Consider the following 26206-nt stretch of genomic DNA (forward strand, 5'->3'; position numbering starts at 1 on the left):
CGCTTCTTTAGCCGGAGTGAGGCCAGATTTTTTTTTGTTTATTAGAAAAAATCTTCTGTTTTCACTTTTCTATGGTAACAGCGAGGTTGAGAGTGTTTATATCACAGCAAATCCGGTAAACTCTGTTTTTCCTGGTTTGTTTTTCCACGATCGTGATTTTTATGTGTGATATAAAAATAAAAGTAATTTACAGAACATGAGCTCTTTTCTCTTTCTTTATTTTCTCTTCTTTTTCAGCACCACAGTTGTCACACTTTCAAAAAACAAACAAACTCTCCTTTTTGACCTGCAAATAAAACTAAAGCGATAAAAACCGGGGGAAAACCGCGGTGATGCACGCCTGTGTGTGAGTGCGTGTGTGTGTGTGTGCGCACCTACGGGAGTGTGTGTAGTGAGAATAAACGAACTGAAGCGGGTTTTATTTCTTAAATCTGAACGCATGAATCAAACCAACCACAATCCAAAACGCTCGACATCCAACAAGCGGAAACAGTGAAAGGATTACAACTTTTATTATGTTTGAAACCAGTGGAGGAAACAATCCCAGCAGGCATTTGCAGATTTATGACCAGTTTGTGGTTAAAAAAACAAAACAAAACAACAAAAAACACACCAATCCAACATCAGCTGAGGGTCATCAGCGGTAGGTACGAATTTGCGACAGGATCCGGATGATAACGGCGATAATACAGAGGACGAACATGACTGCTCCCAGGGCGGTGGCCCAAATGTTGAAGCAGCGGGCTTTGGAGCTGTAGTGTCGGGCCCCTTCCACATCTCCGGTCCACTTTCGGTCCCTAGTCTGTCGGAGCAACAAAGATCGGCATTATTTATTTTATTTTTTTTAAAAACGTTTTTTATTTTATATATTTTAGTAATCCCCGAAGGGAAATTAGAAGCACACTCTAGTTAGTCAGTCAGTTAATCACTAAAATTATTATTAAATCATTAATAATATCAATAAAACCATAAACCTTTTTAATATCATTAAAACCATTAAAACCATTAAAACAAAGCCGCCCATCGTTATCTTCAGTTGAGACTCTCAGTAGTTTTTCTCATTCACCTCATTTCTGTCTGTTAAGTGCTTTGAAAAATCTGCAGATGTGATTAAGAGCTATATAAATAAAAGTTGATCGATTCAAACTCCCTCTGATCTCATTATTTATGTCTGATCATATCTAAAAGTGTTGATAAAATGGTGACGTCAAATTTTTCCTAAATTGCAGACAACGGGGAGTTTGTGACACACACACACACACACACACGCACACACACACACACACACACACACACACACACACACACACACACACACACACACACGCACACACACACACACACACACACACACACACACACACACACACACAGACACGCACACACACACACACACACACACACACACACACACACACACACACACACACACACACACACACACACACACACACACACACACACACACACACCTTGATGGAGTAGATGAGCGCCACCAGCCCGAGGCAGAAGGGGTTGGAGTAGACGAAGGTGAAGAGGGACCAGAGGACGTGGTCTTTGGGGGCCTCGGCGGCGACGGTGTACTGGACCACCGGGGGTCCGGGCTGACCCGGCTTCCCGGACATCTCTCCCAGAGGGGGCTGAACTGCTGGATTCATGGCTGTCTGCTCAGAGGTTTGACGGTTCAGAGAGAGTCCGGCGCGTCTCTCCTTTTGAAGCCGTTCGGAATGAGCGGATCTCTGACTCCACCGCACAGGAAACCAGTTGCGCCAACCCGGACAGCCCAGCTTACATCAGCGGTTGGCTCTGAATCAAACCCAATGAGATCCTTCACAATGCTCTGAAGCGGAAGCCCTGTTCACCTCATCGTGACCTTTTGTCCAGCAGAAGAAGGATTCGCGTTTCACCGGTCACCGGATCGGTACCCTATTAAAAGAATGTAAGACGGGAGGAGACACAGAGGACCCGGACTCTGGGTCAGAACCATGTTCCGTCCGTCTGTCTGAAGACACACCAGACATGGAGTAAAGTTTTTTCTTTACCTTTGACTTTTTTATTCTGGGATAAACGTCAAACTTTTGTTTTATAGTGACAAATCTACTGGTGAGAAATTGAAGGTCGGGTTCCATGTGAGTCACAGCCAGTCTCAAACACCGAGGCAGGTGTTCGTCCGTCAATCTGGATCCCATCGGGGTTTTCAGGAGTTTCATGTATGAAAGGGTTTACAGATCTATGTGCTGCCAAAAAGTGTGGACATTGCGTGTTTTATTCATGTTTTTTTTTTAAATGTTTTATGTAGGGCTTTGAACCGGTTCATGGAACGAAAACGAAAACTGGAAACTTTTGGTATTTTGGCTGGAACGAAACCGAAAACTTTATATTTTTTAATGTACCGGAACAGAATCGGAACAGAGAGTAATTGTAAACCGGTTAATACCGAGTTTTTTTTTTCGTTCTTGAAAAAAAATATTTGACCTCATGTTTCCCTTCCTGTCATTCAGTGGACGCGGGATGAGAGCAGCGGTTATCAGCAGCAGTTAGGAAAAGGGAGGTCTCCCAGTCACTATTTAATCATAACAGATAAACACTGCAGTGTGTCAGTCTTCAAAATGTATGATTTAGACATGAACTCATTGGCTGCAGTTATTTTCAGAGCACTGTGTTCCCGTACTGCCAGCGCTTTATAGCAATATAGAGCTATGGGAGAAGAACTATGAGGATGTTGTTCAGCAATAAATGACATGGTGGAAGTTATTCTTGTCTTATTTCATGTAGTGTCAAAGTAGGAGGTGTTGGAATTATGTGCTGCAATAAAGTTCATTGAGGACATGGGGTGAATTTTCTGTGCGGGTGGGGCTGAGCGAGTGTGTTAGGAACTGTTTAGACTGATGATTGTGCGTCTGGGTCTGCTCAAGGATGTGGGGGTCAAGATGCTCTGAAACTTTGCAGATAAGTTGTGCACGCCCATAAAAATATAAAAGCTTTGTGTGTTGCTTTGCATTGTTAGCGAGGAGCATTCCTCTGTAAGCCTAAGTACCCATGAATATTCTGCTTCAATAAACTTCGATGGTTTGAGGAATCATCAAGTTCAAGTGTCCTGTTTCTTGAACCAACGATCCTGCCATTGTCCAAGTCAAGAGAAAACGAACACTATAGGAGGGACTTCGAGGTCGATTGTCCAGCCGGACAAGGTCCATCTCCTTCAGAGTCATAAGCCTTAACTACATGATATAACTGCCATAAAGCAGAGGGGTAGTGCTGTGGTACTGTTTACTGTAGGGTAGGGATATATCTATAATTATAGTCTATAGTATATAAACTAATTGCTTTAGTTGCCAATTATATTGAAAAGGCTTTAAGTTACCGTATTTTGCGCACCATTCGGCTCATTGTACAAAGAGACGCAGTCTAAATAACGGAGTTTATTTCTGTACTTTAACCGGACACATGGCGCACATTATTGTCCGGTACATGGTTGCTAATGGAAACAAAAAGATGACTGTGGTTGAACAGTGTTATACTACGTATTTAAATTTTAAAAAAATACACCTACATTATTTTTTAAATATGTTTTTATTTCTTTATTTTTTGATAAATCTGTTCTAAACCCTTGAAGTCCTCATCTCCGGTCCTCATTGAACATCTCGGTAGTGTCTCCACCGCTGACCGGCTGGTTCCCGGGGGTCTGTCCGGTCATGATGCTTTAGAGAAACACCGGACAGAAGTCTGAGCAGACACGTTAGTCCAGGATCCACAGTCCACCGCATACTGTGGGGGTGTAACTCCTCTGCACTGCCCCCCAGTCCTGGTAAACGTGTGTTCACGTCTCTCATCCATCGCTCCAGACCCCCCAGCTTAACTTTAAGGCTCTGTTCACACCGATGTCCAGCGGGTGGGGGTCTTTGTTAATCCTCCAGGATGAAGACCAGCTCCGAGTTCAGCCGCTGGACGTGTTTCTGACAGAAGCGGTGGTGTGTGTGTGTGTGTGTGTGTGTGTGTGTGGGGGGGGGGGGGGCATGGAGTCACAGATCAAGAGAGATGGCGAAGCGTGAAAAAAGCCCCCCCCCCCGTCTCTCTACGTGAACCGGAACAACCGGAACTGATAGTCTGGAGTTTACATGTTGCGTCATAAGCGTGTCTCTTCGCCGACGTCATTATCGGGGGTCTTCAGCCAATCAAATGTGGTTACCAGCATACCTGTGGTACAGTACCGGTATACCCCCCACACCGGTACCTACCGGAAGTGTGCCGGACGGGGCCTCGCGTCATGTCCTCTGATTGGTCCATCGCTGCCGGCGTACGTAGTGACGTAATACGTCCTATGTTGGCGGATCGCTGACTGACGTCACACAAAAACATGTTTACAGATTTCTGAACTCAGTCACACATCAGACGCTTAATGTTAAAAGGCGCAGCGTTGATTTTTGAGAATTTTTAAGGCTTTTAAGCGCGTCTTATGGTGCGCAAAATACAGCACCTACATATTTATATTTACAAGGAACGTTATTAACCGGTTCAGGAACTTTATTTTTTTTTTTTGTTCTAACCGGTTCAGGAACGTCAGTTTATGGGTGGAACGCAAAACCAGAAACGTTATAATTCTGTTTCTGTTCTGAACGAACCGATTGGCAAAATAATTCTGGTTCAAAGCCCTGGATTTATGTGTGAGCGTCAGGCCAGCCTTTCACGGACTGAATGAGAGGACACCGTGGAAGATGGGAGGATTAATGCTCCTCATATGAAGACAGAAAACTCGTCACCTCCTCTTCCTCCCTCCTTCACCGTCACTCTAATATTCAAGATGCGGAGGCGGTGAATGGATTCCAACTTTTATTATGTATAAAAACCAGTGGAGGAAACAGTCCAGGCATGGATTTGCGACCAGTTTTGTGTTAAAAAAAAACAAAACAGAAGTGGAGTAGATGAGCGCCACCAGGCAGAGGCAGCAGGGCTTGAAGTGGACCAAGTTGAAGATAGACCAGACGACGTGATCCTTGGGCTGTGGCTGCTCAGATGGAAGTCTTGACGGCAGGATGGCGCGATCCCACGGCGCTGCAGTCCTTTTAAAGCTGCTTGGAATGAGCGCAGACCTGCATCCCACCAGGAAATCGCTTGAGCAAACCCCAACAGCCCAGATGGCATCAGCAGTTCAATCTGAATTCACAAATCAAACCAACCCCAACAGCCCAGATGGCATCAGCAGTTCAATCTGAATTCACAAATCAAACCAACCCCAACAGCCCAGATGGCATCAGCAGTTCAATCTGAATTCACAAATCAAACCAACCACAATCCAAAACGCGCGACATTCAACAAGCGGTTACAGTGAAAGGATTCTGTCTGTTAAGTGCTATGTAATATCTGCAGATATATAAATAAAAGTTGATTGAATCAATCTCCCTCTGATCTCTTTATTTCACATCTGATCATATCTACAAGATTTGATAAAATGGTGACGTCAAATTTTTCCTAAATTGCAGCGGTGAAGGCAGACAATGGGGAGATTGTGACACACAGATCAGCTTTTAAAAAAAAATCACTTTTCAATTTTCCCTCAAGACGTACTGACCACAAAATCATCCAGAAAAAAAACTCCATAATGTCCTACACACCAAAAAAACAACCACCAACCAGAAGACAACATGAAACACTGAATGAACTCACTCGGAACGGTCAAATGGTTGAAGAAAAGGGAAATCAAGAGTTTTTATTTACAAGAACTAAATATATTAAATAAGATGCTGAGCTCACTGCAAAAGAATAGTAAGTAACCCAACAGAAAACAAATGACATATTAACTTCCTAACTACAATAATCAGGACAAAAGTATTACCAAACAAACTGGCAGTACAACCCTACCTGTCAACCGACAGGAAGCAGTCCGGACCAAACGACACGTCTCCGGTTGGGAGACGAGAACCCGAACTGCGGCCATCTTGGCTCTTTATATATCCGGTGATCTTGGCACAGCCAATCAGGAGAGGAAACAGATGCGCTCCCCCAATCACCGTCGGGCGATGGCACTGGTCATTTGCATACTATAAGAAGCAGACAGAAAACCAGGGAGCAAGAGGACAACCCCAACACACCCGACGCTAGTCGTCACACAGTTGATAAACTTTTAACATTTACGTGATGCAGATCAAATGAATTTAAATTAAATTTGGTACTTCTCCTGCATCATTGACTTCAGTATAAAACTTAACCTCTGATTTGACTGATTGTGTCTTTGAGTAGAACTTCAAACCAAAGGTTAGCCAACGGTTGCTCCTACGAGACAACAGAGTCCTGTACCATAAAGCTGGATTACGGCTTAACGAGATAACTTCAGGCTTAACCCTGGCTCTTCGGTACCATAAAGGTGGCTGACTTTCTATCGGGCTACGTTGTCGCGGTAACCTATACTGAAAACCTATAAATTCAAGATAAGAGCTCAGCAGATAAAACAGCCCCACCTACTGACCAATCAGAGCTCAGCAGGTATAACAAGCCCCACCTACTGACCAATCAGTTCTCTTGGACAATGGGCTGTCCCTTTCCTGAGAACCCGGTGGATGTTGGTGCACAGTTTGTGCGAAGAGCGGTCAGGCAGAGAGAATATTTAGAGATGGCTGTAATCCGTTGGGATTACCTGAACAATGACTGTAGAAAGGTAGAGGTGTTGGGGAGAGGGGTTACATTACATCTGTCAGCTGCTGGAGCCTCACATCAGTAATGGAACGCACCGCAACCACAGTCCCACAGACAGTGTGCATTGCACTGAGGTTTTTTTGCCACAGTTAATATATTTTTTCGTGATGTTCGTAATTATTATGATGTCCTTAAATCCCTCGTTGGATGGGTTACAAGCAAGCCACAGATAAAATGCCATTCATCAATTATTTGTTTAAGTAAATCATGGATTCGACCACAAAATTTGAACTTTTTTGTCTTAGAAGTCGAACAAAATTTGCAAGTTGAACGCAAAACAAACGCCTTTTTGTCGCCGCCAGGCGTGCAAAAAGTCTAGAGAAAACGTGACGGTAATGTGCTTTTTCTTTTAGCTTACTGTATTCAATAATTTTTCACTTAATTTGCGTTACATTGCCTATGGTATGAGTTACCGTAAACTTCGGTCCCAATGACGACAATAACTTGCATCTTGGGCTAACCAGATTTCTTTCTCATGTTTGCTTCTTTCTTTTACATTTCTTTGATATGTTTCATTACTATACAATTTGATATATAAATGACATAACTTGTTGAAAAAAGGTAATTTTCTAGCATCTTGGAACAGATTAAGACCATTACATAATTTGAAATGGGAAATTTTTATTTGGAATTCGAACAAATCACTATTCGAACAGCCTTCCGGAACAAATTGTGGTATATATATATATATATATATATATATATATATATATATATATATATATATATATATATATATCAGTATATAATATATACAGGCAAACCTCGGTTTCCAACCACAATTTGTTCCGGAAGGCTGTTCGAATAGTGATTTGTTCGAATTCCAAATAAAAACAGTATAATCACTAAACTATACATGTTTTGCATACTTCTTTGTTTTGCTGACAGTTTTATTAACAGGCTTTCTGCAAAATGCCGCACACTTCAAACTCATGCCACCTGATACTTTACCATCCAGTAGATGTCGTACTAGAGCAAATGAAGCCTCATGAAGCTCCAAACCACCGTGAACTGGTTGGGATGAAAGGCTTCAATGCTTCATGGGACTTCATGTGCCCATCACTAATTGCTCGTATTTATTAATTATTATTGTTTGCTCCTCCATTGTGAAATATGCGGCTCGGGCCAGTTTGTTGCATGTTTGCAATTTGTCTTATGCAGCAACCTCCGCCCTTTTTACGTGAGCGCGCACAGATCCACAGTGGACAAGCCTGAATTGAATTAGTGAGTTGATAGCCGGCTTTATGGTTCCGAAAATCCGGAGGGCGGATGTCTCGGTAAGTGAAGCCAGATAAGTAAGAGGAAGCCCGGCAAGGTTAATCAAGCTTTATGGTACTGGCCTCAGGTCATTCATTTCTAATCTTGAAAATATGAAAAGCCCACACGGAGTTATAGAACTGATTTATTTCACTGATCAATAGATGAAAAAATTCCTCGATTAGAGTTTCAAGCAACAGGTGAGAAAACAGGAGTTGTATATAGGATGTAACACAAAGGACACAGGTGTTTTTATGTTTGGGATATCAGGAAAAGCACATTTTAAATGGCTCCAAAGACATCCATGAAGCAGGGATGTGTCAGGAAGCAGAACAGAACCCTCCGCGTTGGTTCAGTTGTCATCCTTCCAGTGACGGGACCAGTTTGGGTTACCGTAATAGGTCCTTAAGTTGACTATCCACACGTTCACATATACGATGAGGGTGGTAATAGAAACTATGACAGTTATGCAGAACAGGATGGTGGCCACGATGTTGAGGGTTCGGGCTGTGGAGCCGTAGCTTTGGGCACCTTCCACATCTCCAACCCGCTTCCGGTCTCTGGCCTGTCAAAACCAACAGTAGAGTGATTGTAAAAGTGATCCAAAACCTTAATGGCACCGCATTACAAAACTACAATAGCATGTTAATCCTTTTTTTTTTTTTTTTACCGTCAGTGTAAACAGATTTTCCCATAAAAGATTTGATGAATGGCAGCACGGTGGCGCAGTGGGCAGCGTTGTCGCCTCACAGCTAGAAGGTTCTGGATTGGAGTGTTTTCTACATGGAGTCTGTGTGGATTCTCTCCCGGTATTGCGGGTTCCCCTCTCCACCGAAAACATGCACTTCAGGTGAATTGCTTGGTTCGAAATTGTGCGTAGGTGTGAGTGTGTGTGTGTGAGTGGTTGTTTGTCTTTCATGTTCCCCTGATAAAATCTAAAATAAAAAGCAAAATTCTCACGATCACATACAAAGCTGTTCACTGTGAGGCGAGATTGATGAACTCAATGTAAGACTTGACAGGTGGGGAACAAGTATAGAAGGCAAGAACCCAGGAGTCAGTGAACACAGCATGAAAGTCCCATCCCCACTTCAGCGGCCGGATCTAAACTCCAGACCTAAACTCTACGTCTTTCTGTCTCTTAGCCTGTCCCTATTTCCATTGCATTCCCCACCCACACACACCAGTCAAGGCCAATGGCCGCACTCCAGAGTCTGGGTCCTGCCCAGAGTTTCTTCCTCAACAAAGGATTCCTAGGCGAGACAATTCCAGTCGCCTCGTCCACAAAAAAAATGCCTATATTTAATAGATGATTGGTTCAGGGACTCACCTTGATGGAGTTGATGAGAGCTGCCAGTCCGAGGCAAAATGGGTTGCAGTAGACGAAGCAGAGCAGGGACCAGATGATGTGGTCCTTGGGGCCCTCAGTGGTGACGTACTGAACAACCGCAGGTTGGAACCGTTGTGGTTGTCCGGATATCTCTAATGGAATGGGCTGATATGGATGATCCATGGTTCTCTGTCCAGATGAAGGTTTGACGGTGCGAACGGCAGGATGGTGCGGAAGAACTCTGGTACAGCTCTCAGGTGTTTGTGTTCTTTTGAAGCTGTTTGGAATGAGCACCGATCTAATTCCACTGTGGTGAAAACTGGTTGTGCAAACCCAAACTGGCACAGTTACACCCGGAAGATGGCAATGCGCCAAGATGATCATTCACAACAATTTAAAACCAAAGCCTTGTTAACCCCATTGTGGCCCTTTTGTTTATCCGTGTTTCACCGGTCAACAGATTGACACCTCATGAAACACATTTTATTTATTCGATCAGTTTTGCATGCGGTAGATGGGAGGGGGCACGCGGGACCTGGTCTCTAGATTAGAACCATGTTCAGTCTGTCTTTCTGAAGACACACCTGACATGGAATAAAGTGTTTTCTTTCGTGTTTTTTATTCTTGGCTAAACATTAAACTTTTGTCGTCGAGACAAGGGTCACGGTAGGAGCTTGAACTCCCGGAAGTCATGTTTGGTATGTGGTAGACAGTCCTACTTTGGGAAGGTGTCCTGTGGTTTTGATGTGAATACATCATTAATTATAGTCTGCTGCTGATCACAGAAGTAGAGATAACTCAGACGAACAATGGTCCTGGGGTGTTTTTTTATACATAGTTTTACTTCTTTTCCGGAATTAAGTCATACAACTTTTTGGTCTTTACAAAACATACTCCTATTTTTACATTTCATAGCGAAACATGATAACACTACCTGTGATCTACTACGGTAATACTTACACTAAAACACTACCTGTCGTGTAATATGTTAATACTCTCCTTTCTGACTCTTTTTTTAGGACGCATGTGGTCATGGAAATATAACAATGGACACTCATGATATCTTCTTAGTCTATGGTTTTGCAAAGGTTTTCTTTACTGGATGAAATGGGAGGGGGCACGCGGGACCTGGTCTCTGGATCAGAACCATGTTCAGTCCGTCTTTCTGAAGACACACCAGACATGGAGTAAAGTGTTTTCTTTAGGTTTGAGTTTTTATTCTTGGCTTAACATTAAAATTTTGTCATAGAAACAAATAAGCGTCACGGTGAGGACTTGACGAGTTCACGAAAGTCATGTTTGGTATGTGGTGAATGAATTTGGTACTTTTCCTGCATCATTATCTTCACCACAAAATGTAACCTGCGATTTAAGAGAATGTGTCTTTGAGTAGAACTTCAAACCAATGGTTAATAAATCACATGTAAACAGGATGCATTTTGCATCTTGCTCCTATGAGCCAGAAGGTCATTTGTTTCTAATCTTCAAAATATAACAAGCACACAGAGTTATAGAACTTATAATTTATTTCACTGATCAATAGATGAAACAGATCCTTGGATAGATTTTCAAGCAACAGGTGGGAAAACAAGAGGAGTTGCATGTAGGGTGTAACACCAAGGACACACAGGTGTTTTGTTGTTTGGGATATCAGGAAAAGCACATTTTAAATGGTACCAAAGAGTTCCATGAAGCAGGGACGTGTCAGGAAGCAGAACAGAACCCTCCGCGTGGGTTCAGTTGTAATGCTTCCAGTGATAGAACCAGTTTCAGATCATAAAGTTGGCAAGCACTGCTTTCATGTATGCGATGATGGTGCTGAAGGTGGTAATCAAAACAACGACAGTTATGCAGAACAGGATGGTGGCCACGATGTTGAAGATTCGGGCGGTGGTGCCGTAGCTTTGGGCACCTTCCACATCTCCAACCCGCTTCCGGTCTCTGGCCTGTCAAAACCAACAGTAGAGTGATTGTAAAAGTGATCCAAAACCTTAATGGCATCGCATTACAAAACTACAATAGCATGTTAATCCTTTTCTTTTTTACCGTCAGTGTAAACAGATTTTCCCATAAAAGATTTGATGAATGGCAGCACGGTGGCGCAGTGGGCAGCGTTGTCGCCTCACAGCTAGAAGGTTCTGGATTGGAGTGTTTTCTACATGGAGTCTGTGTGGATTCTCTCCCGGTATTGCGGGTTCCCCTCTCCACCGAAAACATGCACTTCAGGTGAATTGCTTGGTTCGAAATTGTGCGTAGGTGTGAGTGTGTGTGTGTGAGTGGTTGTTTGTCTTTCATGTTCCCCTGATAAAATCTAAAATAAAAAGCAAAATCCTCACAATCACATACAAAGCTGTTCACTGTGAGGCGAGATTGATGAACTCAATGCAAGACTTGACAGGTGGGGAACAAGTATAGAAGACAAGCACCCAGGAGTCAGTGAACACAGCATGAAAGTCCCATCCCCACTTCAGCGACCGGATCTAAACTCCAGACCTAAACTCTACGTCTTTCTGTCTCTTAGCCTGTCCCTATTTCCATTGCATTCCCCACCCACACACACCAGTCAAGGCCAATGGCCGCACTCCAGAGCCTGGGTCCTGCCCAGAGTTTCTTCCTCAACAAAGGATTCCTAGGCGAGACAATTCCAGTCGCCTCGTCCACAAAAAAAATGCCTATATTTAATAGATGATTGGTTCAGGGACTCACCTTGATGGAGTTGATGAGAGCTAACAGTCCGAAGCAAAATGGGTTGCAGTAGACGAAGCAGAGCAGGGACCAGATGATGTGGTCCTTGGGGCCCTCAGTGGTGACGTACTGAACAACCGCAGGTTGGAACCGTTGTGGTTGTCCGGATATCTCTAATGGAATGGGCTGATATGGATGATCCATGGTTCTCTGTCCAGATGAAGGTTTGACGGTGCGAACGGCAGGATGGTGCGGAAGAACTCTGGTACAGCTCTCAGGTGTTTGTGTTCTTTTGAAGCTGTTTGGAATGAGCACCGATCTAATTCCACTGTGGTGAAAACTGGTTGTGCAAACCCAAACTGGCACAGTTACACCCGGAAGATGGCAATGCGCCATTGTGATCATTCACAACAATTTAAAACCAAAGCCTTGTTAACCCCATTGTGGCCCTTTTGTTTATCCGTGTTGACACCTCATGAAACACATTTTATGTATTCGATCAGTTTTGCATGCGGTAGATGGGAGGGGGCACGCGGGACCTGGTCTCTAGATTAGAACCATGTTCAGTCTGTGTTGGTTTACCTGATTCCATTGTGGTGAAAACCGGTTGTGCAAACCCAAACTCGCACAGTTGGCTCTGAATTAATGCACCCTCGTGACGATTCACAACAATTAGAAGCAGAAGTCCTGCTGACTTTGTCTTTCCCCTTTTGTTTATCAGTATTTCACCGGTCATCAGTTTGACACCTCATGAAACACATTTTATTTACTCGATTAGATAGAAGGGGGCACGCGTCATCTGGTCTCCGGATCAGAACCATGTTCAGTCTGTCTTTCTGAAGACACACCAGACATGGAATGAATTGTTTTCTTTAGGTTTGAGGTTTTTTTATTCTGAATTAAATATTAAACTTTTGTTCTCGAGACAAATACGTGTCACGGTGGGAACCTGACCAGTTCCCAGAAGTCATGTTCGGTATGGGGCAAATAGTTCTACTTTTGGAAGGTGTCCTGTGGTTCTGATGTGAATACGTCATTAATTATAATCTACTGCTGATAACAGAAGTAGAGATAACTCATATAAGCAATAGTCCTGGTTTTATTTGTTTTTTTATATCAATTTTTTTTATTTTTATATACTCGATTAATCCCCGAAGGGAAATTAGTGGCACACTTTAGTTAGTCCAATCAAGTCACATGCATATCTTAGTGTGTACAGGCCCTGAGGTGAGCCGACACCTCCCACTGTCAGCTCACCTCCTAGTGTTTTTTTGAGCGGAAATCGAACCGCTGATCTCAGAACACTGGATGACGATTTATACATAGTTTTACTTGTTTTCTGGAATGAAGTCAAACAACTTTTTGGTCTTTAAAAAACTTCCTCTAATTTCTACATTTCTATGGCAACAGTGAGGCTGGGATTGTTCCGCAAGGTTGTTCATAAATCGCTATTTATTAGATTCAATTCTAGAATCTCCACCTGAGGTCATTTAAAGGTCATTACTACTCTCAATACTAAAGTTTTATTCCCTCAGACTGACTAGAAAACAATAATAGGACATAACCAACCAATAATACTCATCAAATAGCAAAACATTCAGCAGCTCAGAGTTACTGCCAGTTAATGCTTCCAGGCAGAAACATAACCTGAAAACCAGGTTCCTACCAGTGGTGTGTGGTGAGGTCCATGTCTGGTGAGGCACTGACGTCACAGTCACATTTACATTTACAAATATGAATCCAACAGAGCAGCTTGTTCAACATATGATTGGCAACATCTAATGTGTTTTGTTTAAAACGTCATGTCGACATTCTTCACAGACACAAACTGCAGCATAAAAACATTTATTATCGTCTTACCTTTACTTGTAAATGAAACCCATGTCCCGCTCCTTTTGAATAAAAGCTTTGATAACTTGTTGGTAAAAGTCCCTCTCATCTTTCTTCAGTTTTAAAAGTCTCTCTGTCTCCATGGAGACCACTGCCGGGCGTGGCTGGTGGATTGGGCTTCCTCCACGTGTTCAAACGACGTGAGTCCGTGTTGCTTGGTGATATTGGGGTCATGGGGTCTCTGGGCTTGAAGCCCAACTCTTCTAATCTTCCTTGGGCTCTCCTCGGGTTTGTGGGCTCACCGAATCCGCAGTCATTCGACTCTTCTGCCGCCCCTGACTCTGAACTTTCCCGGTATCTTAGCGGTGTTTAACTCTCCTGTCAGCGGATGCCTTTACGCGCTTTACAGGCGCGTTCGGGCTTGGAGGTGCGCTCCACGCTTTACGCGCCGCTGCGTTGGGATTCCGCTGCTGTCTCCTCTCATTTGAACCCCTGACGTCAAGTTGCTTCATTTGTTGGCGGCGGATGTTCTACCGGGTGTCGGTGATGATCACGTTTGGGCGTCATTCGGTAACAAGTAGTTCCAAATACATAAAACTCAATGTTCGGTTTGTTATTTTGAGTATATTTGCTTTTGCGTTACTTAGTTGATCATTGTATTCTGTAATTTATTGCGTTTAAATGTTTTAATTGTCTAATTTTAATTAATTAATTGTCTATTTATGTTCTCCACCGCTCACAAGACAGAATCTGTTGCTGCATATTTGCAGGTAAGGCGGTACAGCGTGGAGAAGATGACGCATTGTGTGTGACGTGGTTAAATTTGTCTTTTAAACTATTGAGAATAAATAAAATAAATATCATAAATATATTTCAGCTGTCTGGGTGCTCACGAACCTGTGTCCCTCACTATTCTCACTAAACTCCCCCCCCAAGACGCAAAAATCCAACCCGTCCAATGAAAAAAATATTTACATGACGCAGATGTAATTCATCTAAATTAAATTCGGTGCTTTTGCTGCACCATTGACTTCACTACAAAACTTAAATTCTGATTTACCAACGAGAAGAAAATGAAGGATTAATAAACTCCACGTAAACAGGCTGCATTTTGAATGTTGCTCCTGTAAACCAACAGGTTATTTATTTCTAATCTTCAAAATATAACAAGAACACAAGTAAGAGTTATAGAAGTGATCATTTATTTCACTGGTCAGCAGACGGTAGAACAGGAGGAGCTGCATGTAGGATGTATACGTGTCATAAAGGACACGCGTTTTTATGTTAAAGTTATCAGGAAAAAACGCGTTTTAACTGGTTCCAAAGCGTGCTGTGAAGCGGGGATGCGTCCGGGAGCAGAACAGAACCTCCGTGTCGGGTCAGTTTTAATTGTTCCAGCGACTGTACGGGTTTTGGTTGATGTAACGCGCCGCTGCTTGGGCCTGAGAGGCGACCACTGAGATTACAATGATGAAAATGAGGACGATGACGCAGGCGAGGACCGTGGCCCAGATGTTCAGGCACTTTGCGGTGTTGCCGTAGTGACGGGCACCCTCCACATCTCCGACCCACTTCCGGTCTCTGGCCTGTCGGAACCAAAGTAGAATGATTGTGAAAGTGATCCTAAACCACACGGCTGTATTAATGCCCCCCTCCTCCCCCCAGTGACCGGACCGAGAACACGGGGACGCACGAATGGGCTCAACGCGCATCACATTTCATTCTTTACATTTTTCCTGTTTCCAGGGTAACAGTTCGACCATTTGGTGATTTCGAATAGCAAATATTTCATTTTATTAATTTTTAATTGTTACAGTTCTGATTTTACACAAATAATGAAAGATCTTCTTCTTCTAGTGGCAGCTTTTAAATTTTATTTCTGGGGAGGCAAAACTTGCAATTCATGTGACCAGGAAGAGGAGAACTGAAAACAATACCGTTCAGGAAGCAGCTACTGTTTTTTGCTGTAACATCAGATGTCGCTTAAAACTAGAATTTGGTTTCTATAAATTAAAAAAAGACCTAAATAACTTTAGGAACATCTGGTGTTACAAAAATGTCCTATGAACTTTAGTTGATGACCACCTCACTTTTGCAAACTTCCTGTTATAATGTACTAATTTTTATATTGTATTTCCATTTGTTTCTTGGTGTTTACTGTTTTTGAGTGTTTAGTGTTTTTGAAATTTCATCTAATGAAAAATTGTAAAATGTTCTAAATGTTCTAAATGTTCTAAATGTTAAATGTGATTGAAGTTTTTTTTTTTTTTTTTTTTTTTAAAACTTCTTCTGAGGCACTTTAGCGCTTCATCTAATGTAAAATTGCAAAATGTTTGAATGTGATTAAAGTGTTTTTGCAAAAATCAAAAAATCCTCTCCTCCTTTCGGCTTTTCCCCTCAGTTGTCGCCCCAGCGAATCAATCGCCTCCATCTAACCCTGTCTTCAGCATCCTCTTCACTCACACCAACTACCTTCATGTCCTCTTACATTAAAATAATGAAAGTTATTTTTAAAAATTTTCCATTATATCGAAATATATAATGACAGTTCGACCATTTGATGATTTCAGAATAATAAATATTTCTTTTTTATATTTTTTATATTTTTTTTATTTTATTTAATTTTTAATTTAAAATGCAACATCTTAGAATTTTACGCAAATAATGAACGTTGTGATGTAAAAAAAAATACATGAAAACTTTGAAGAAAAAAACTCCTCATCTGCATCTAAAGTGTTAAAATATAACAGAATACAAGACTAAATTATTATTATTTTAATTAATGTTAGACAATACCAGATTTGCGCACAAAGGATTTACGGAATGAGGCGTTCAGGGACTCACCTTGATGGAGTAAACGAGAGCTGCCAATCCGAGGCAGCAGGGGTTGGAGTAAAAGAAGCAGCAGAGGGACCAGATGATGTGGTCCTTGGGGGGCTCGGTGGTCACGTTCACGGTGGTGTACTGGACCACCGTGGGTCCGGGCTGACCATCATACTTGCCATGCAGGCCAACCGCCTCCCCCGGGTGACCCACGGGATTCATGTCTGAGCTGAAGTGCGGGTGAGAAGAGCAGAACTCTGGGGGAGATGAAGCTGTGAGAAATTTAAGTAGTGATAACTTCCCGATTCTATAAGACTCAGCCCCGGAGATGTCTATATACCCCCACCCCCACCCACCCCCCCTCACACACACATACCCCTCATGACCACCCTCCATACATACATTCACCAAAATAAAACATACAGACGTGTAATAGAATAAAATGTCTTTACATTTGTGTCCAGATGGTTTTTTATTTTTTTTAAAAATAAACTTTTTTTTATTTTATTTTTAAATTTTTTTGTGCATTTCTCAGTTACCGCATTTATTTTATTTATTTATATAGTTTGTCTTTTGAGGTTTCTGTCTTGTTTTCTTCACCGGAAACTGAACACAGCGCGTCTTTTTGTCTTCATGCGTCCTGAACGTGAACAAAGATGAGCGCTAGATTGAAAATGAAAAAGAAAAGGTTTAGAAATGAGGTTTAAATGAGCGCCGTATTTGAAGATGCAAGTAAAACCTTGCAAACGTTTCGAAACTGTATGAGCATGAAAAAAACGGAGTCCTCGGGTTTTTTTTGCAGCAAAAAGAAAACAACAGCAAGTCCTCAAGTCATTAAAAATGGGAAAGGTATTTAGAATATTAGTAATTAGGAACATAATCAAACAAAATTAGTAAATATAATCATGAATTCAAATGAATTGTGAATTAAGACTAAAAACTATACATGAGAAATAATCCGACAAATTATTTTATTTGATGGAGCGCTTTTCAAACAGGAAATGAAGTTCAGAGAAAGGATGTTTGACTAAAGACAAGAGGATAAAAACAAGATGAAAAATGTTGGTGATAAAAATTTTGAGTTTCTGCCTTACATTTTTTGGTTTCGGTTCGTTAGCAGGAAATATTTTTGTTTTTCAGTTGGATTCCAGGCAGCAGGATTTCATTACAGTTTTAATGTGATGAGCTCAGCAGTTCTCAAGCTCTGAATCAAGAAAAGAGAAACGAATGCAGAACCTACAACAAATGAGCTGAAGTCTTCACTTCCTGTATTTTATAAAAATCATGTAACAGGGATTAAATATCAAATTGAACAACAAACGTGATTCTCAATCTAATTTCGACCTTCAGGAAACCAGTGAAGGTGAGAGGAAATCATCTCTGGAGTCGTTTGATCAGATGAGCTAGAACTTTATTCATTCCACCAACAGGGTTAAAAGATCTAAAACAAGCTTTTAAATGAAAGCTGCTGATTACAAATGAATGAACACAAGCACTAAAGTCACATGAGAGAGTTTCACTCCATGAAAATGAGTTCAGTTACATTCAGTGAGATTGGACACATACAGCCATGGCGATGCTACCTGGACAGAAAACGTCTGGCCCAGATTGATATCAACCCCCCCCCCCCAAAAAAAAACACAAAAAAAAAACGCAAAATGAAAGTTCGTTCAAGTGAAATACAAGATTTTTTAAGTCATCATTTATATAAGATTCCCACAAATCAGCTTAAAAATTTGTTACACTTGGATCATTACTAATACATCACAGAACAAAATATTACCCAACTCTTTTTTCTTCAATTCCCTAAAAGGAACAGAGAACTTTCACTTGTGTTTTTTTTTTTTTTTAAACGAAAACAAACTCTTTTGTCTGTTGATGTGCAGAAAACCCCAACAGGAAGTTTCTTTGTTAGATCTGAAAGTTTGTCGTTCACAAAGACAAAAAAATCCCTGCAGAACGAACGAAGGCATTTCATCTCAAACGCAGATTCAAGGCACATTCATCGTTTATCGCTGCTTTAGCTGAGGAAATGTTGGATCACACGTGACCTGAGGAATTCTGGGAATCAATCTCCTCCCCCTCGAGAGTTAAGTTCTGTTTTCCCAGCTATTGGCAGGACGATTTCCAGGAAACGTGGTAGTACTGAATGGTACACATCCAAATAAGAGGGTGTAATGCAGGAATGTGTGATTGCAAGATTCCCCAAGTTGCTCAACAACTCCGGAAAGTATTTCAAAACCGACGCTGAAGGGGCGGAGCTTGGCAAGCCGAACACAGGTTTCAAGTAGCTCGGCTTTGGCAGACTTAATCTCTAGGATGTATGATTTCTATTTGTTAAAAATATTGATTTCTCCCCCAACATGGATGTTCAGTCAAAACAAACAAAAAAAATTACCTCACAGGATTGATCAGAAATCAAATTTCACTAGCTTTGAGAATTTATTTTCGCAAGTCAACATTTTGGAGCTAACTAATCCACACACCAGTTTATTTCTCAGTGTCGTCAGCGACTGATTGGAAAGTTTAGTCCATTTTGTTACTGGCAGAAGATTTCTCATGATTTGATTACTTGCCCTCAAGGGGTAGAAAGAAAATTTTGCTGGGGGAGGGGGCTGACCCCAGGGGAAATTTGAAGAGTTACATCTTGGAGGATGCGCTCAGCGTCTGGACGCCTGGGCGGGTGTACACGTGCACGTTTGTGTTCTAGAAAGGACAAAAAAGAGAAGAAAGTGTCAGGCATCTGAATCCAGAGCGAACAGGAAGTTCGTCTTTATTATCAACGGTTTCCTGTTTTAACCTGTTAAAAAACAACAACTTGGGCTTCATTTTCTTTGGATCATGAACTGATGGATCCCTGCGTTACCTTCTTGGCGTCCTCGTTGTGTTTGTCCAGGTGGGCCTGGACCCGGCTGGCGTAGTCAGGATGGACAGCCTTCAGAGTCTCCACCTGCAGGAAGGAGCAGAGTCGTTCCTTGAGGGACGTCTGTAGTCTCCAACCAACCAACCAACCAACCAACCAACCAACCAACCAATCAATCAACCACTAGACTGTATTTTCAGTTCTTTCACGTTAATAGTTGAACAAACAGAGCTTGAAGGGAACCACACCCTGGCTCCCTTCAGGGAACCAGGGTGTGGCTCAGATGACGGCAGCCTTTACCCACCATCTGTAAAAACGAAAGTTTCGGTTGTGGAAAAACACCGTCGCCCTGCTGCTTCTTTAAAAGGGGAAACATTCAAAGACTAAACGCTGGAGAAGCTTTTCTTACTGCTGACTGTTAATGCTAATGCTAAGCTGCTAAGAGCTGCTTGTGTAACACAAACCCAGCTGAACAGCAGCGTGTGCTCAAAGATGACTTTTATATTTCTGTATTTGCTTTACCATTTTTAAATCAACAGTAAGTTTCCACAGGTAAACCTGATTAACTGGTTCCAGGAGACGCTATGGAAGCTGAAGTTTAAACTAAAGATCACCATTCTCAGTTCTGTGCATTTTTAATAATATTTGGTTAATATGAGTCTATTTTAAGGGAGTAAAATGTTGCAAGCTTGATTTTTATTTTTCCGTGCACTTTTTTTGAAAATCGAGAACGACGTAGATCAAGGTTTATCTGGATCAATATTATTTGTAAGTGTTCAAGTTGAAGTGCTCCGATTTTAAGCAGCTGGTTTCGTTTCCTGGCAGCAGGGGCCGCACACTTCCTGCCAGACACACACCCAGCTGGAGCTCACGACGCTGCATCCTGCGGTGAAATCGCGCAGCGGCTCTGAACCCGTTCACAGACTCCGATTCACTAAAGCGACTCGTTTCAAACACGACTGTTGGGCTCACCATGCGTTTCTGGATGAAGAGCTGGGCTCCCTTCAGGGATCCGGCCATGTTCTTGCAGAGTCTCTGCCGCTGCTCCTCGTTCAGAATCTCAGTGAAGAAGGCCCGGACCTACAGGTCGGATCACAGAGGTGTCAAAAACCCAGTGCAAAGGGATTCAAACCAAACCCATTCAACAGCATTCTATACAGTTTAAAAAGGGGATTGTATAATATGTGATACTATATATATTATATATACACACGTAATATATATATAATAGATATATATATATATATATATATATAGACACACCTCGTTTTTCGAACGCTTCCGTTCTCAACCAAATCGGTTTTCGAGCAGAAAGTACGAGAATTTTACGTCTCTGAACTCGACCAAAATTCGTCTCTCGACCACACCGAAAGAAGCCGAGCGTACCTGACTGAACGCGACTCACTCGGGAGCCGAGCGAACTCAAATGCCCAGGTTGCTTCCTCCGTAGCGCATTCGTGTTCAAAGTTCGATAGGATATCTTTTATTAAAACAAAACAGTGTCTATTTCTACCCCTTTTTATTTATGGTAAACAGTATACAGTGCAGTTTATGGTGTAAAATAGTTAAAAAAAAAAAAAATTTTTAGAAAAAGTTGTTTTTTAGACTTGGAACGGATTAAAATTATTTACATTAATTATAATGGGAAAAATAGTTTCGGATTTCAAACAACTTGCTTTTCGAACAGCCTTCTGGAACGGATTATGTTCGGACACCGAGGGTTGACTGTATATAACTCATTTCATCGTCCTTTTCTTTGAGACATCATTTCATTTGTTCTACTAACCTTTGTGCTTTTAACTTCTGAAAAAGGAAAATAAAACTATTTTTCACGCCATCGGTTAGCTGCTAGTTTGCCTGCAGTTTGGTGCAGCATTAGGCCAAATCAAAGGGGCTGAAAACAGGCTGGTTTCTGACTCATTGCTGCTAGCAGTGTTGGAACACCCCCTTATTCAGGGAGGGGGGTGGGGGGTGGGGCACATTGTCACAGTATTTCTTTGAAATATGACGCATTTTTCGGAAACGCACCCTGTTACCCGATACCATGGTAACCCTCGATTGTGGGTTGTGAGAATCTTGACAATTTACCAAGGCTTGTTTTTGCACAGATATCCTGTATCCACAGATATACAACTTCCCTCTTCTGTATACTGTAGATCTGATGATGAAACTCTCTGGGAAACAACGACCAGTCAGGAACGCTGATGACTTTGTCTCTACCTGTGTGACGTTGTCCTCATCTGAGGTGTGGTAACGCGCCACATCTGGAAACACCCTGAACTTGGACTCCAGGCACCGAGGCTGAGCTTCTGGGGCACTGAAGCTGTTGGGAAAGTAGTTTGGAGCCCCGCCTAGTGGACGGAGGACACAAACACAGGGGAGCTGAGTATGGAGAATGGAAAACTGTGAATGTCGACTCAACAGAGCTGGAAGATCATTCACAGACCTGCTAGTCTGATGTAGGAAACTACAGGATTAAAAAAAAGACTGAGCTTGATGAGAAGTGATGACTCAAGACATTTGCTGGATGAAGTCAGTATTGCATTTACAAGGAAAGATCAAAAATATGTTTCCGTTTCCTTCCAAGTTACAGGATTGGAGAAAAAAGGATCCCGTCTGGAGGAAGGAAGGAACCGAAGGAAGGACGAATATAGTTTTAGTCCACACCCAACAGATGTAACGCGCTGTGATCATCATTACACGACCTCTTGACCACAGTGAATAAATCAATAATTCATAAATGTGGAACTGATGGATAAAAACAAAAACAAAAGTTCAGTTGAAGCGTGACGACATCAATTCTCGAGGTCACAGCAGGACAACATCAGCTTCAGGATATCAACTGGGTTTCATTTCAGAGGATGAGGTCGCCCCCTCCTGGTGAGCACTGGGGAGGACTACCGTCAACGGTTCAAACAGCAGAAACACACAAACAGAACCAGAGGCTGGACGGTGACTCACCTTGGTTGTCAGTGAAGCACATGGGCCCGTCACGCTGGTAGTTGGCCACACGGGCCCTGTAGGGGCAGTTGACGGGGATCTGCAGGTAGTTGGCTCCGAGCCGGTGTCGGTGCGTATCGGGGTAGGAGAAAAGGCGACCCTAGAGAAAGACAAGGGCGAATCGTTCAGGGAGTACAAAACGTTGAAGGAATTAAGAAAAAACTACTCGTTTTAATCTGGTGGGGGCGCCGGTGCTGCGTTACCTGCAGCATCTTGTCCGGGCTGGGCTCAATGCCCGGAGGCATGTTGCTGGGGTCAAAGGCCATCTGCTCCACTTCCACAAAGTAGTTGACCGGGTTCCTGTTCAGCACCATTTTGCCCACAGGAATCAGTGGGTAGTCCTTATGTGGCCACACCTGAAGGAGAGAATCCCATCAGCTGACAAACACTGTCGCCCCCTGCTGGACGGTCACAACAACACAACCTTTGTCAGCAAAGGCGCCGATTCAGATATGAATCAAACGTTAGTCTGATTTGGCCCTCTATAAAATAAAATTTGATTTAACGTGAACAGCTTTCATTTAATGCAGTTAATATTTAACCCGCCATCCAGATAATCTCACGCCAAAGTAAAGCCGTGTAGACACGAGGCGGCGAGGATCAGACACTTTACAACCGAATCAAGTTGTGTAATTAATCAACAAACACCTTATCTAGAAGTGGTTTGTTTTAATGGCTCAAACGTTTGTCCTCTACTCCAGGCGATGGCGACACGGCGATAAAAGTGTTCCAATTAATTTACTACGCTTCTCAAAATGTGCTGACTCATCGGCGGTCAACAGTTTTAGTCAAGAATGACACTTTTGTTAAGGAGTCATTCCTCGATTTAGTGGCTAATGTGACTTTTATGTCGATGACACTGCAGTAATATAGAAAAACCTCCATTTTCCAATTTAAAAAAATGTCCTTATTATCAGTTCACTTAACGATATCGATTGATATCGGATATCTTTTCCTCGGGTTGTTTAAGGTTGGATTGTTGTGCCTTTATAGCACCTAAATGTTCCCTAATAAAAAGTGAAAATGTAGAATACGGGTCATTGTGGTTCTGCCTTGGAGCCTGGACGAAGGCTCTTCATGTTGGTGTTGTTGTCCAGTCGATTTGTAAAAAAGGCTACCAGCTCACTTGAACAGAAAAGCATTCGGGATGCGGTACCTTGGTCAGATCAAACGGGTTGAACGGGAACTTCTCGGCCTGATCAAAGGTCATGATCTGGATGAAGAAAGTCCAGGATGGATAGTTGCCATTGGCGATGGCGTTAAACAAGTCTCCAATGGCATAATCTGGGTTGGCTGCAGCCAGACGGTCGGCTTCCTCCACAGTCAGGTTCTTTATGCCCTGATCCGTCTGAAACACATGAACACAGACTTTAATGAAATCCCAGTAATTCCATCTCCAAAGACGAACGAGAGCCAAACCGGATCCAAACAGACCTTGTAGTGGAACTTGCAGTAGAAACATTCGTCGTCGGCATTGACCATCTTGAAGGTGTGAGAACCGTAGCCGTTCATGTGACGGTAGCCATCGGGCAAACCTCTGTCACTAAACAGGAAGGACACCTGCACACCAGAAGGGAGGGGGAGGGGGGTAGAGGAGACAAAACCGTTGCAAAAGTTTCTTTGCGAGGAACAGTGGATGTAAATCCCTACAGAATTGCTGTATGAACAAGCAGCTACCTGATGGAGCGACTCAGGCCTCAGGCTCCAGAAGTCCCACACCATGTCAGGGTCCTTCATGTGGGTTTGGGGATTGCGCTTCTGGGTGTGGATGAAGGACGGGAACTGCAGGGGGTGAAGTCACAAAGAAACATCATCAAACCTGCTTTATGCTGCAGTATCCTGTTCACATTTGGTTTCCCTGTGTTTGATAAACTGTTGTTTTTTTTTAAAGGTGCTTGATTCTTCACCCACTCACCAGCATGGCATCCTTGATGAAGAAAATTGGGGTGTTGTTGCCTGTCAGGTCCCAGTTGCCATCCTCGGTGTAGAACTTGACTGCAAAGCCTCGGGGGTCTCTCACTGTGTCTGCTGATCCGGATTCACCGGCTGCAAAGGTCAGATTTCAAAATGAACAAGGGACTCTGTGATGACAACATTCATTTATTTTCTTTACTCCTGCGGCGTATCTTATTGGTGGTCAACAGGACATCAATCTATGCAGCACATCTGTAAAAGGTGATTCATTATCAATCACACCCAAAAACCCAACGCAGCTCTGCTTACCCACGGTGGAGAAGCGGACGGCGATGGGCGTTGTCTTGCCGATTTGCTCAAACACCTTGGCCTTGCAGTAGCGCGTGATGTCGTGAGTCACCTCGAAGTAGCCGAACGCTCCTGCATCATGGAGGAAATGAACATTACACACCGCTGGAGTTACACACAGACTTAATCAACCCTCCCAACGCTCGCCTGCTCCTTTGGCGTGAACCACCCTCTCTGGGATCCGCTCCCGGTCAAAGTGGGCCATCTCATCTGTGAAGACCACATCCTGGACCAGCAGAGGGCCCCTGGCTCCCGCAGTCATCTGGTTCAGCTTGTCTCCAACAGGATGGCCACCTCCTGTGGTGAGAACGTCCGGTTTCTACGGCGATCAGGATCCACGCATCAAAAGAAAGAGAAGAAAATAATCTTAATATTTAAATTGTACATTCTCTACCAAGTAGAATATCACACAGACATGCTGAGACAACCAGCTAGAACAAGAGTAGAGCTACGGGAAATCTGACATGCAATTAAAGCATGCAGACTGATGATGAAATAAATGAACCTGAATGATACAAATGATCAAATTTAACCTGCTCCATCAGCACGAATTCAAAAACCACACAAATGCAAAAAATAATAAATAAATAAATAAATAAATAAATAAATAACTTGATAAATGGGGGCTGGCGCGAGCTCGGCTAAACATCCGGTCATGGTAACTAGCTAGCTTATTTGGCTCCAAACTGTTCGTTGTGTAACTCCCCCGACCGAAGTTCAACCACTATTTGTGCGGACGATGACCTCCTTCATGCCTTCACTCTGCAGAACGAAGCTGCGCATTTATTTAATCGTTACAAACTAAAATATTAGAATTTTCGTGAGCTAACTATATAGCATAACAAACGGATTAGCATAGCCACAGTGTTCACCTTTCCGCTTTAGCAGCGCTGGTATGTTTGCTAGTTAGATTAAATAATAACTAATACATTGAAACACATACTTTCACACACTGAACAGCACTCACTAGCTCTTTTTTAAGTATTTTAATTAAAATATCTGACGTTAACTCTCCTAATGTTAGTCCATAACTTTAGCTGGTTACCCTAAACGCCTTCTCACCCACTAACCCGAGTCAGTCGGAGCAGTGCACCAGAAAAACAACAACCCCTCGCTCCGTGGAAGCCGTGTACCGACCTGCGTGGCTCTGCTCTCCTTCCACATCTTCATCTGATCGGTGGTTTTCTCTCTGTTTTCCGCCATCGTGACAGATCAGCTCAATGGGACGTTTAAAGGACGGACTGTCAGGACAGCGCAGCGACGAGGACCGAGCGTGTCTTCTTACTTTATACCCCGAAGCCATCCATCTACGTGGCTCCGCCCCCTCCGGCGCCCCTCGCTTCTGATTGGCTAAGAGGACAAACCTGACCTACTTTCAGAGCGGCCATTGGGTCACGTCACACTGATTTACAATGAGCAACAAGCTGAAGCAGAACCTGGTGAATTTATGCGTTATAAAACACAAA

The 26206-nt window shown here is 42.8% G+C and overlaps 3 protein-coding genes across 3 annotated transcripts; all 3 read right to left on the reverse strand.

Annotated features, from left to right (window-relative positions):
• Positions 1–496: 496 nt before the first annotated feature.
• LOC137593364 (interferon-induced transmembrane protein 3-like) lies at positions 497–1775 on the reverse strand. Its single transcript, XM_068312024.1, has 2 exons — positions 1473–1775; positions 497–802 (listed from the first exon to the last, which is right to left on the reverse strand). Exons 1-2 carry the CDS (start codon positions 1656–1658, stop codon positions 638–640), a joined length of 351 nt encoding a protein of 116 aa, XP_068168125.1. The 5' UTR covers positions 1659–1775; the 3' UTR covers positions 497–637.
• Positions 1776–14971: 13196 nt separating this feature from the next.
• LOC137593363 (dispanin subfamily A member 2b-like) lies at positions 14972–16918 on the reverse strand. Its single transcript, XM_068312023.1, has 2 exons — positions 16637–16918; positions 14972–15378 (listed from the first exon to the last, which is right to left on the reverse strand). The coding sequence occupies exons 1-2, from the start codon at positions 16835–16837 to the stop codon at positions 15178–15180; spliced, it is 402 nt and encodes a 133-aa protein (XP_068168124.1). The 5' UTR covers positions 16838–16918; the 3' UTR covers positions 14972–15177.
• Positions 16919–18004: 1086 nt separating this feature from the next.
• cat (catalase) lies at positions 18005–26036 on the reverse strand. Its single transcript, XM_068312004.1, has 13 exons — positions 25878–26036; positions 24888–25059; positions 24702–24812; positions 24394–24524; positions 24156–24260; positions 23913–24038; positions 23635–23826; positions 22682–22834; positions 22440–22578; positions 21699–21829; positions 20451–20558; positions 19482–19565; positions 18005–19321 (listed from the first exon to the last, which is right to left on the reverse strand). The coding sequence occupies exons 1-13, from the start codon at positions 25941–25943 to the stop codon at positions 19256–19258; spliced, it is 1584 nt and encodes a 527-aa protein (XP_068168105.1). The 5' UTR covers positions 25944–26036; the 3' UTR covers positions 18005–19255.
• Positions 26037–26206: the final 170 nt, after the last annotated feature.

This window comes from Antennarius striatus, chromosome 4 (genome assembly GCF_040054535.1).
Source record: "Antennarius striatus isolate MH-2024 chromosome 4, ASM4005453v1, whole genome shotgun sequence".
NCBI lineage: Eukaryota > Metazoa > Chordata > Actinopteri > Lophiiformes > Antennariidae > Antennarius > Antennarius striatus.

What these genes read in the sequence shown, in the direction of transcription:
- LOC137593363 (XM_068312023.1), bottom strand. Translation starts at nt 16,837, where the DNA reads ATGAATCCCGTGGGTCACCCGGGGGAGGCGGTTGGCCTGCATGGCAAG. An exon ending in CTCTCGTTTACTCCATCAAG is followed by an intron (nt 15,379 to 16,636) that starts GTGAGTCCCTGA and finishes TGGTTCCGACAG; the next exon opens with GCCAGAGACCGGAAGTGGGT.
- cat (XM_068312004.1), bottom strand. Translation starts at nt 25,943, where the DNA reads ATGGCGGAAAACAGAGAGAAAACCACCGATCAGATGAAGATGTGGAAG. An exon ending in TCATCAAGGATGCCATGCTG is followed by an intron (nt 24,261 to 24,393) that starts GTGAGTGGGTGA and finishes CACCCCCTGCAG; the next exon opens with TTCCCGTCCTTCATCCACAC. An exon ending in GCCCGGACAAGATGCTGCAG is followed by an intron (nt 22,579 to 22,681) that starts GTAACGCAGCAC and finishes GTCTTTCTCTAG; the next exon opens with GGTCGCCTTTTCTCCTACCC.
- LOC137593364 (XM_068312024.1), bottom strand. Translation starts at nt 1,658, where the DNA reads ATGAATCCAGCAGTTCAGCCCCCTCTGGGAGAGATGTCCGGGAAGCCG. An exon ending in CGCTCATCTACTCCATCAAG is followed by an intron (nt 803 to 1,472) that starts GTGTGTGTGTGT and finishes TTGCTCCGACAG; the next exon opens with ACTAGGGACCGAAAGTGGAC.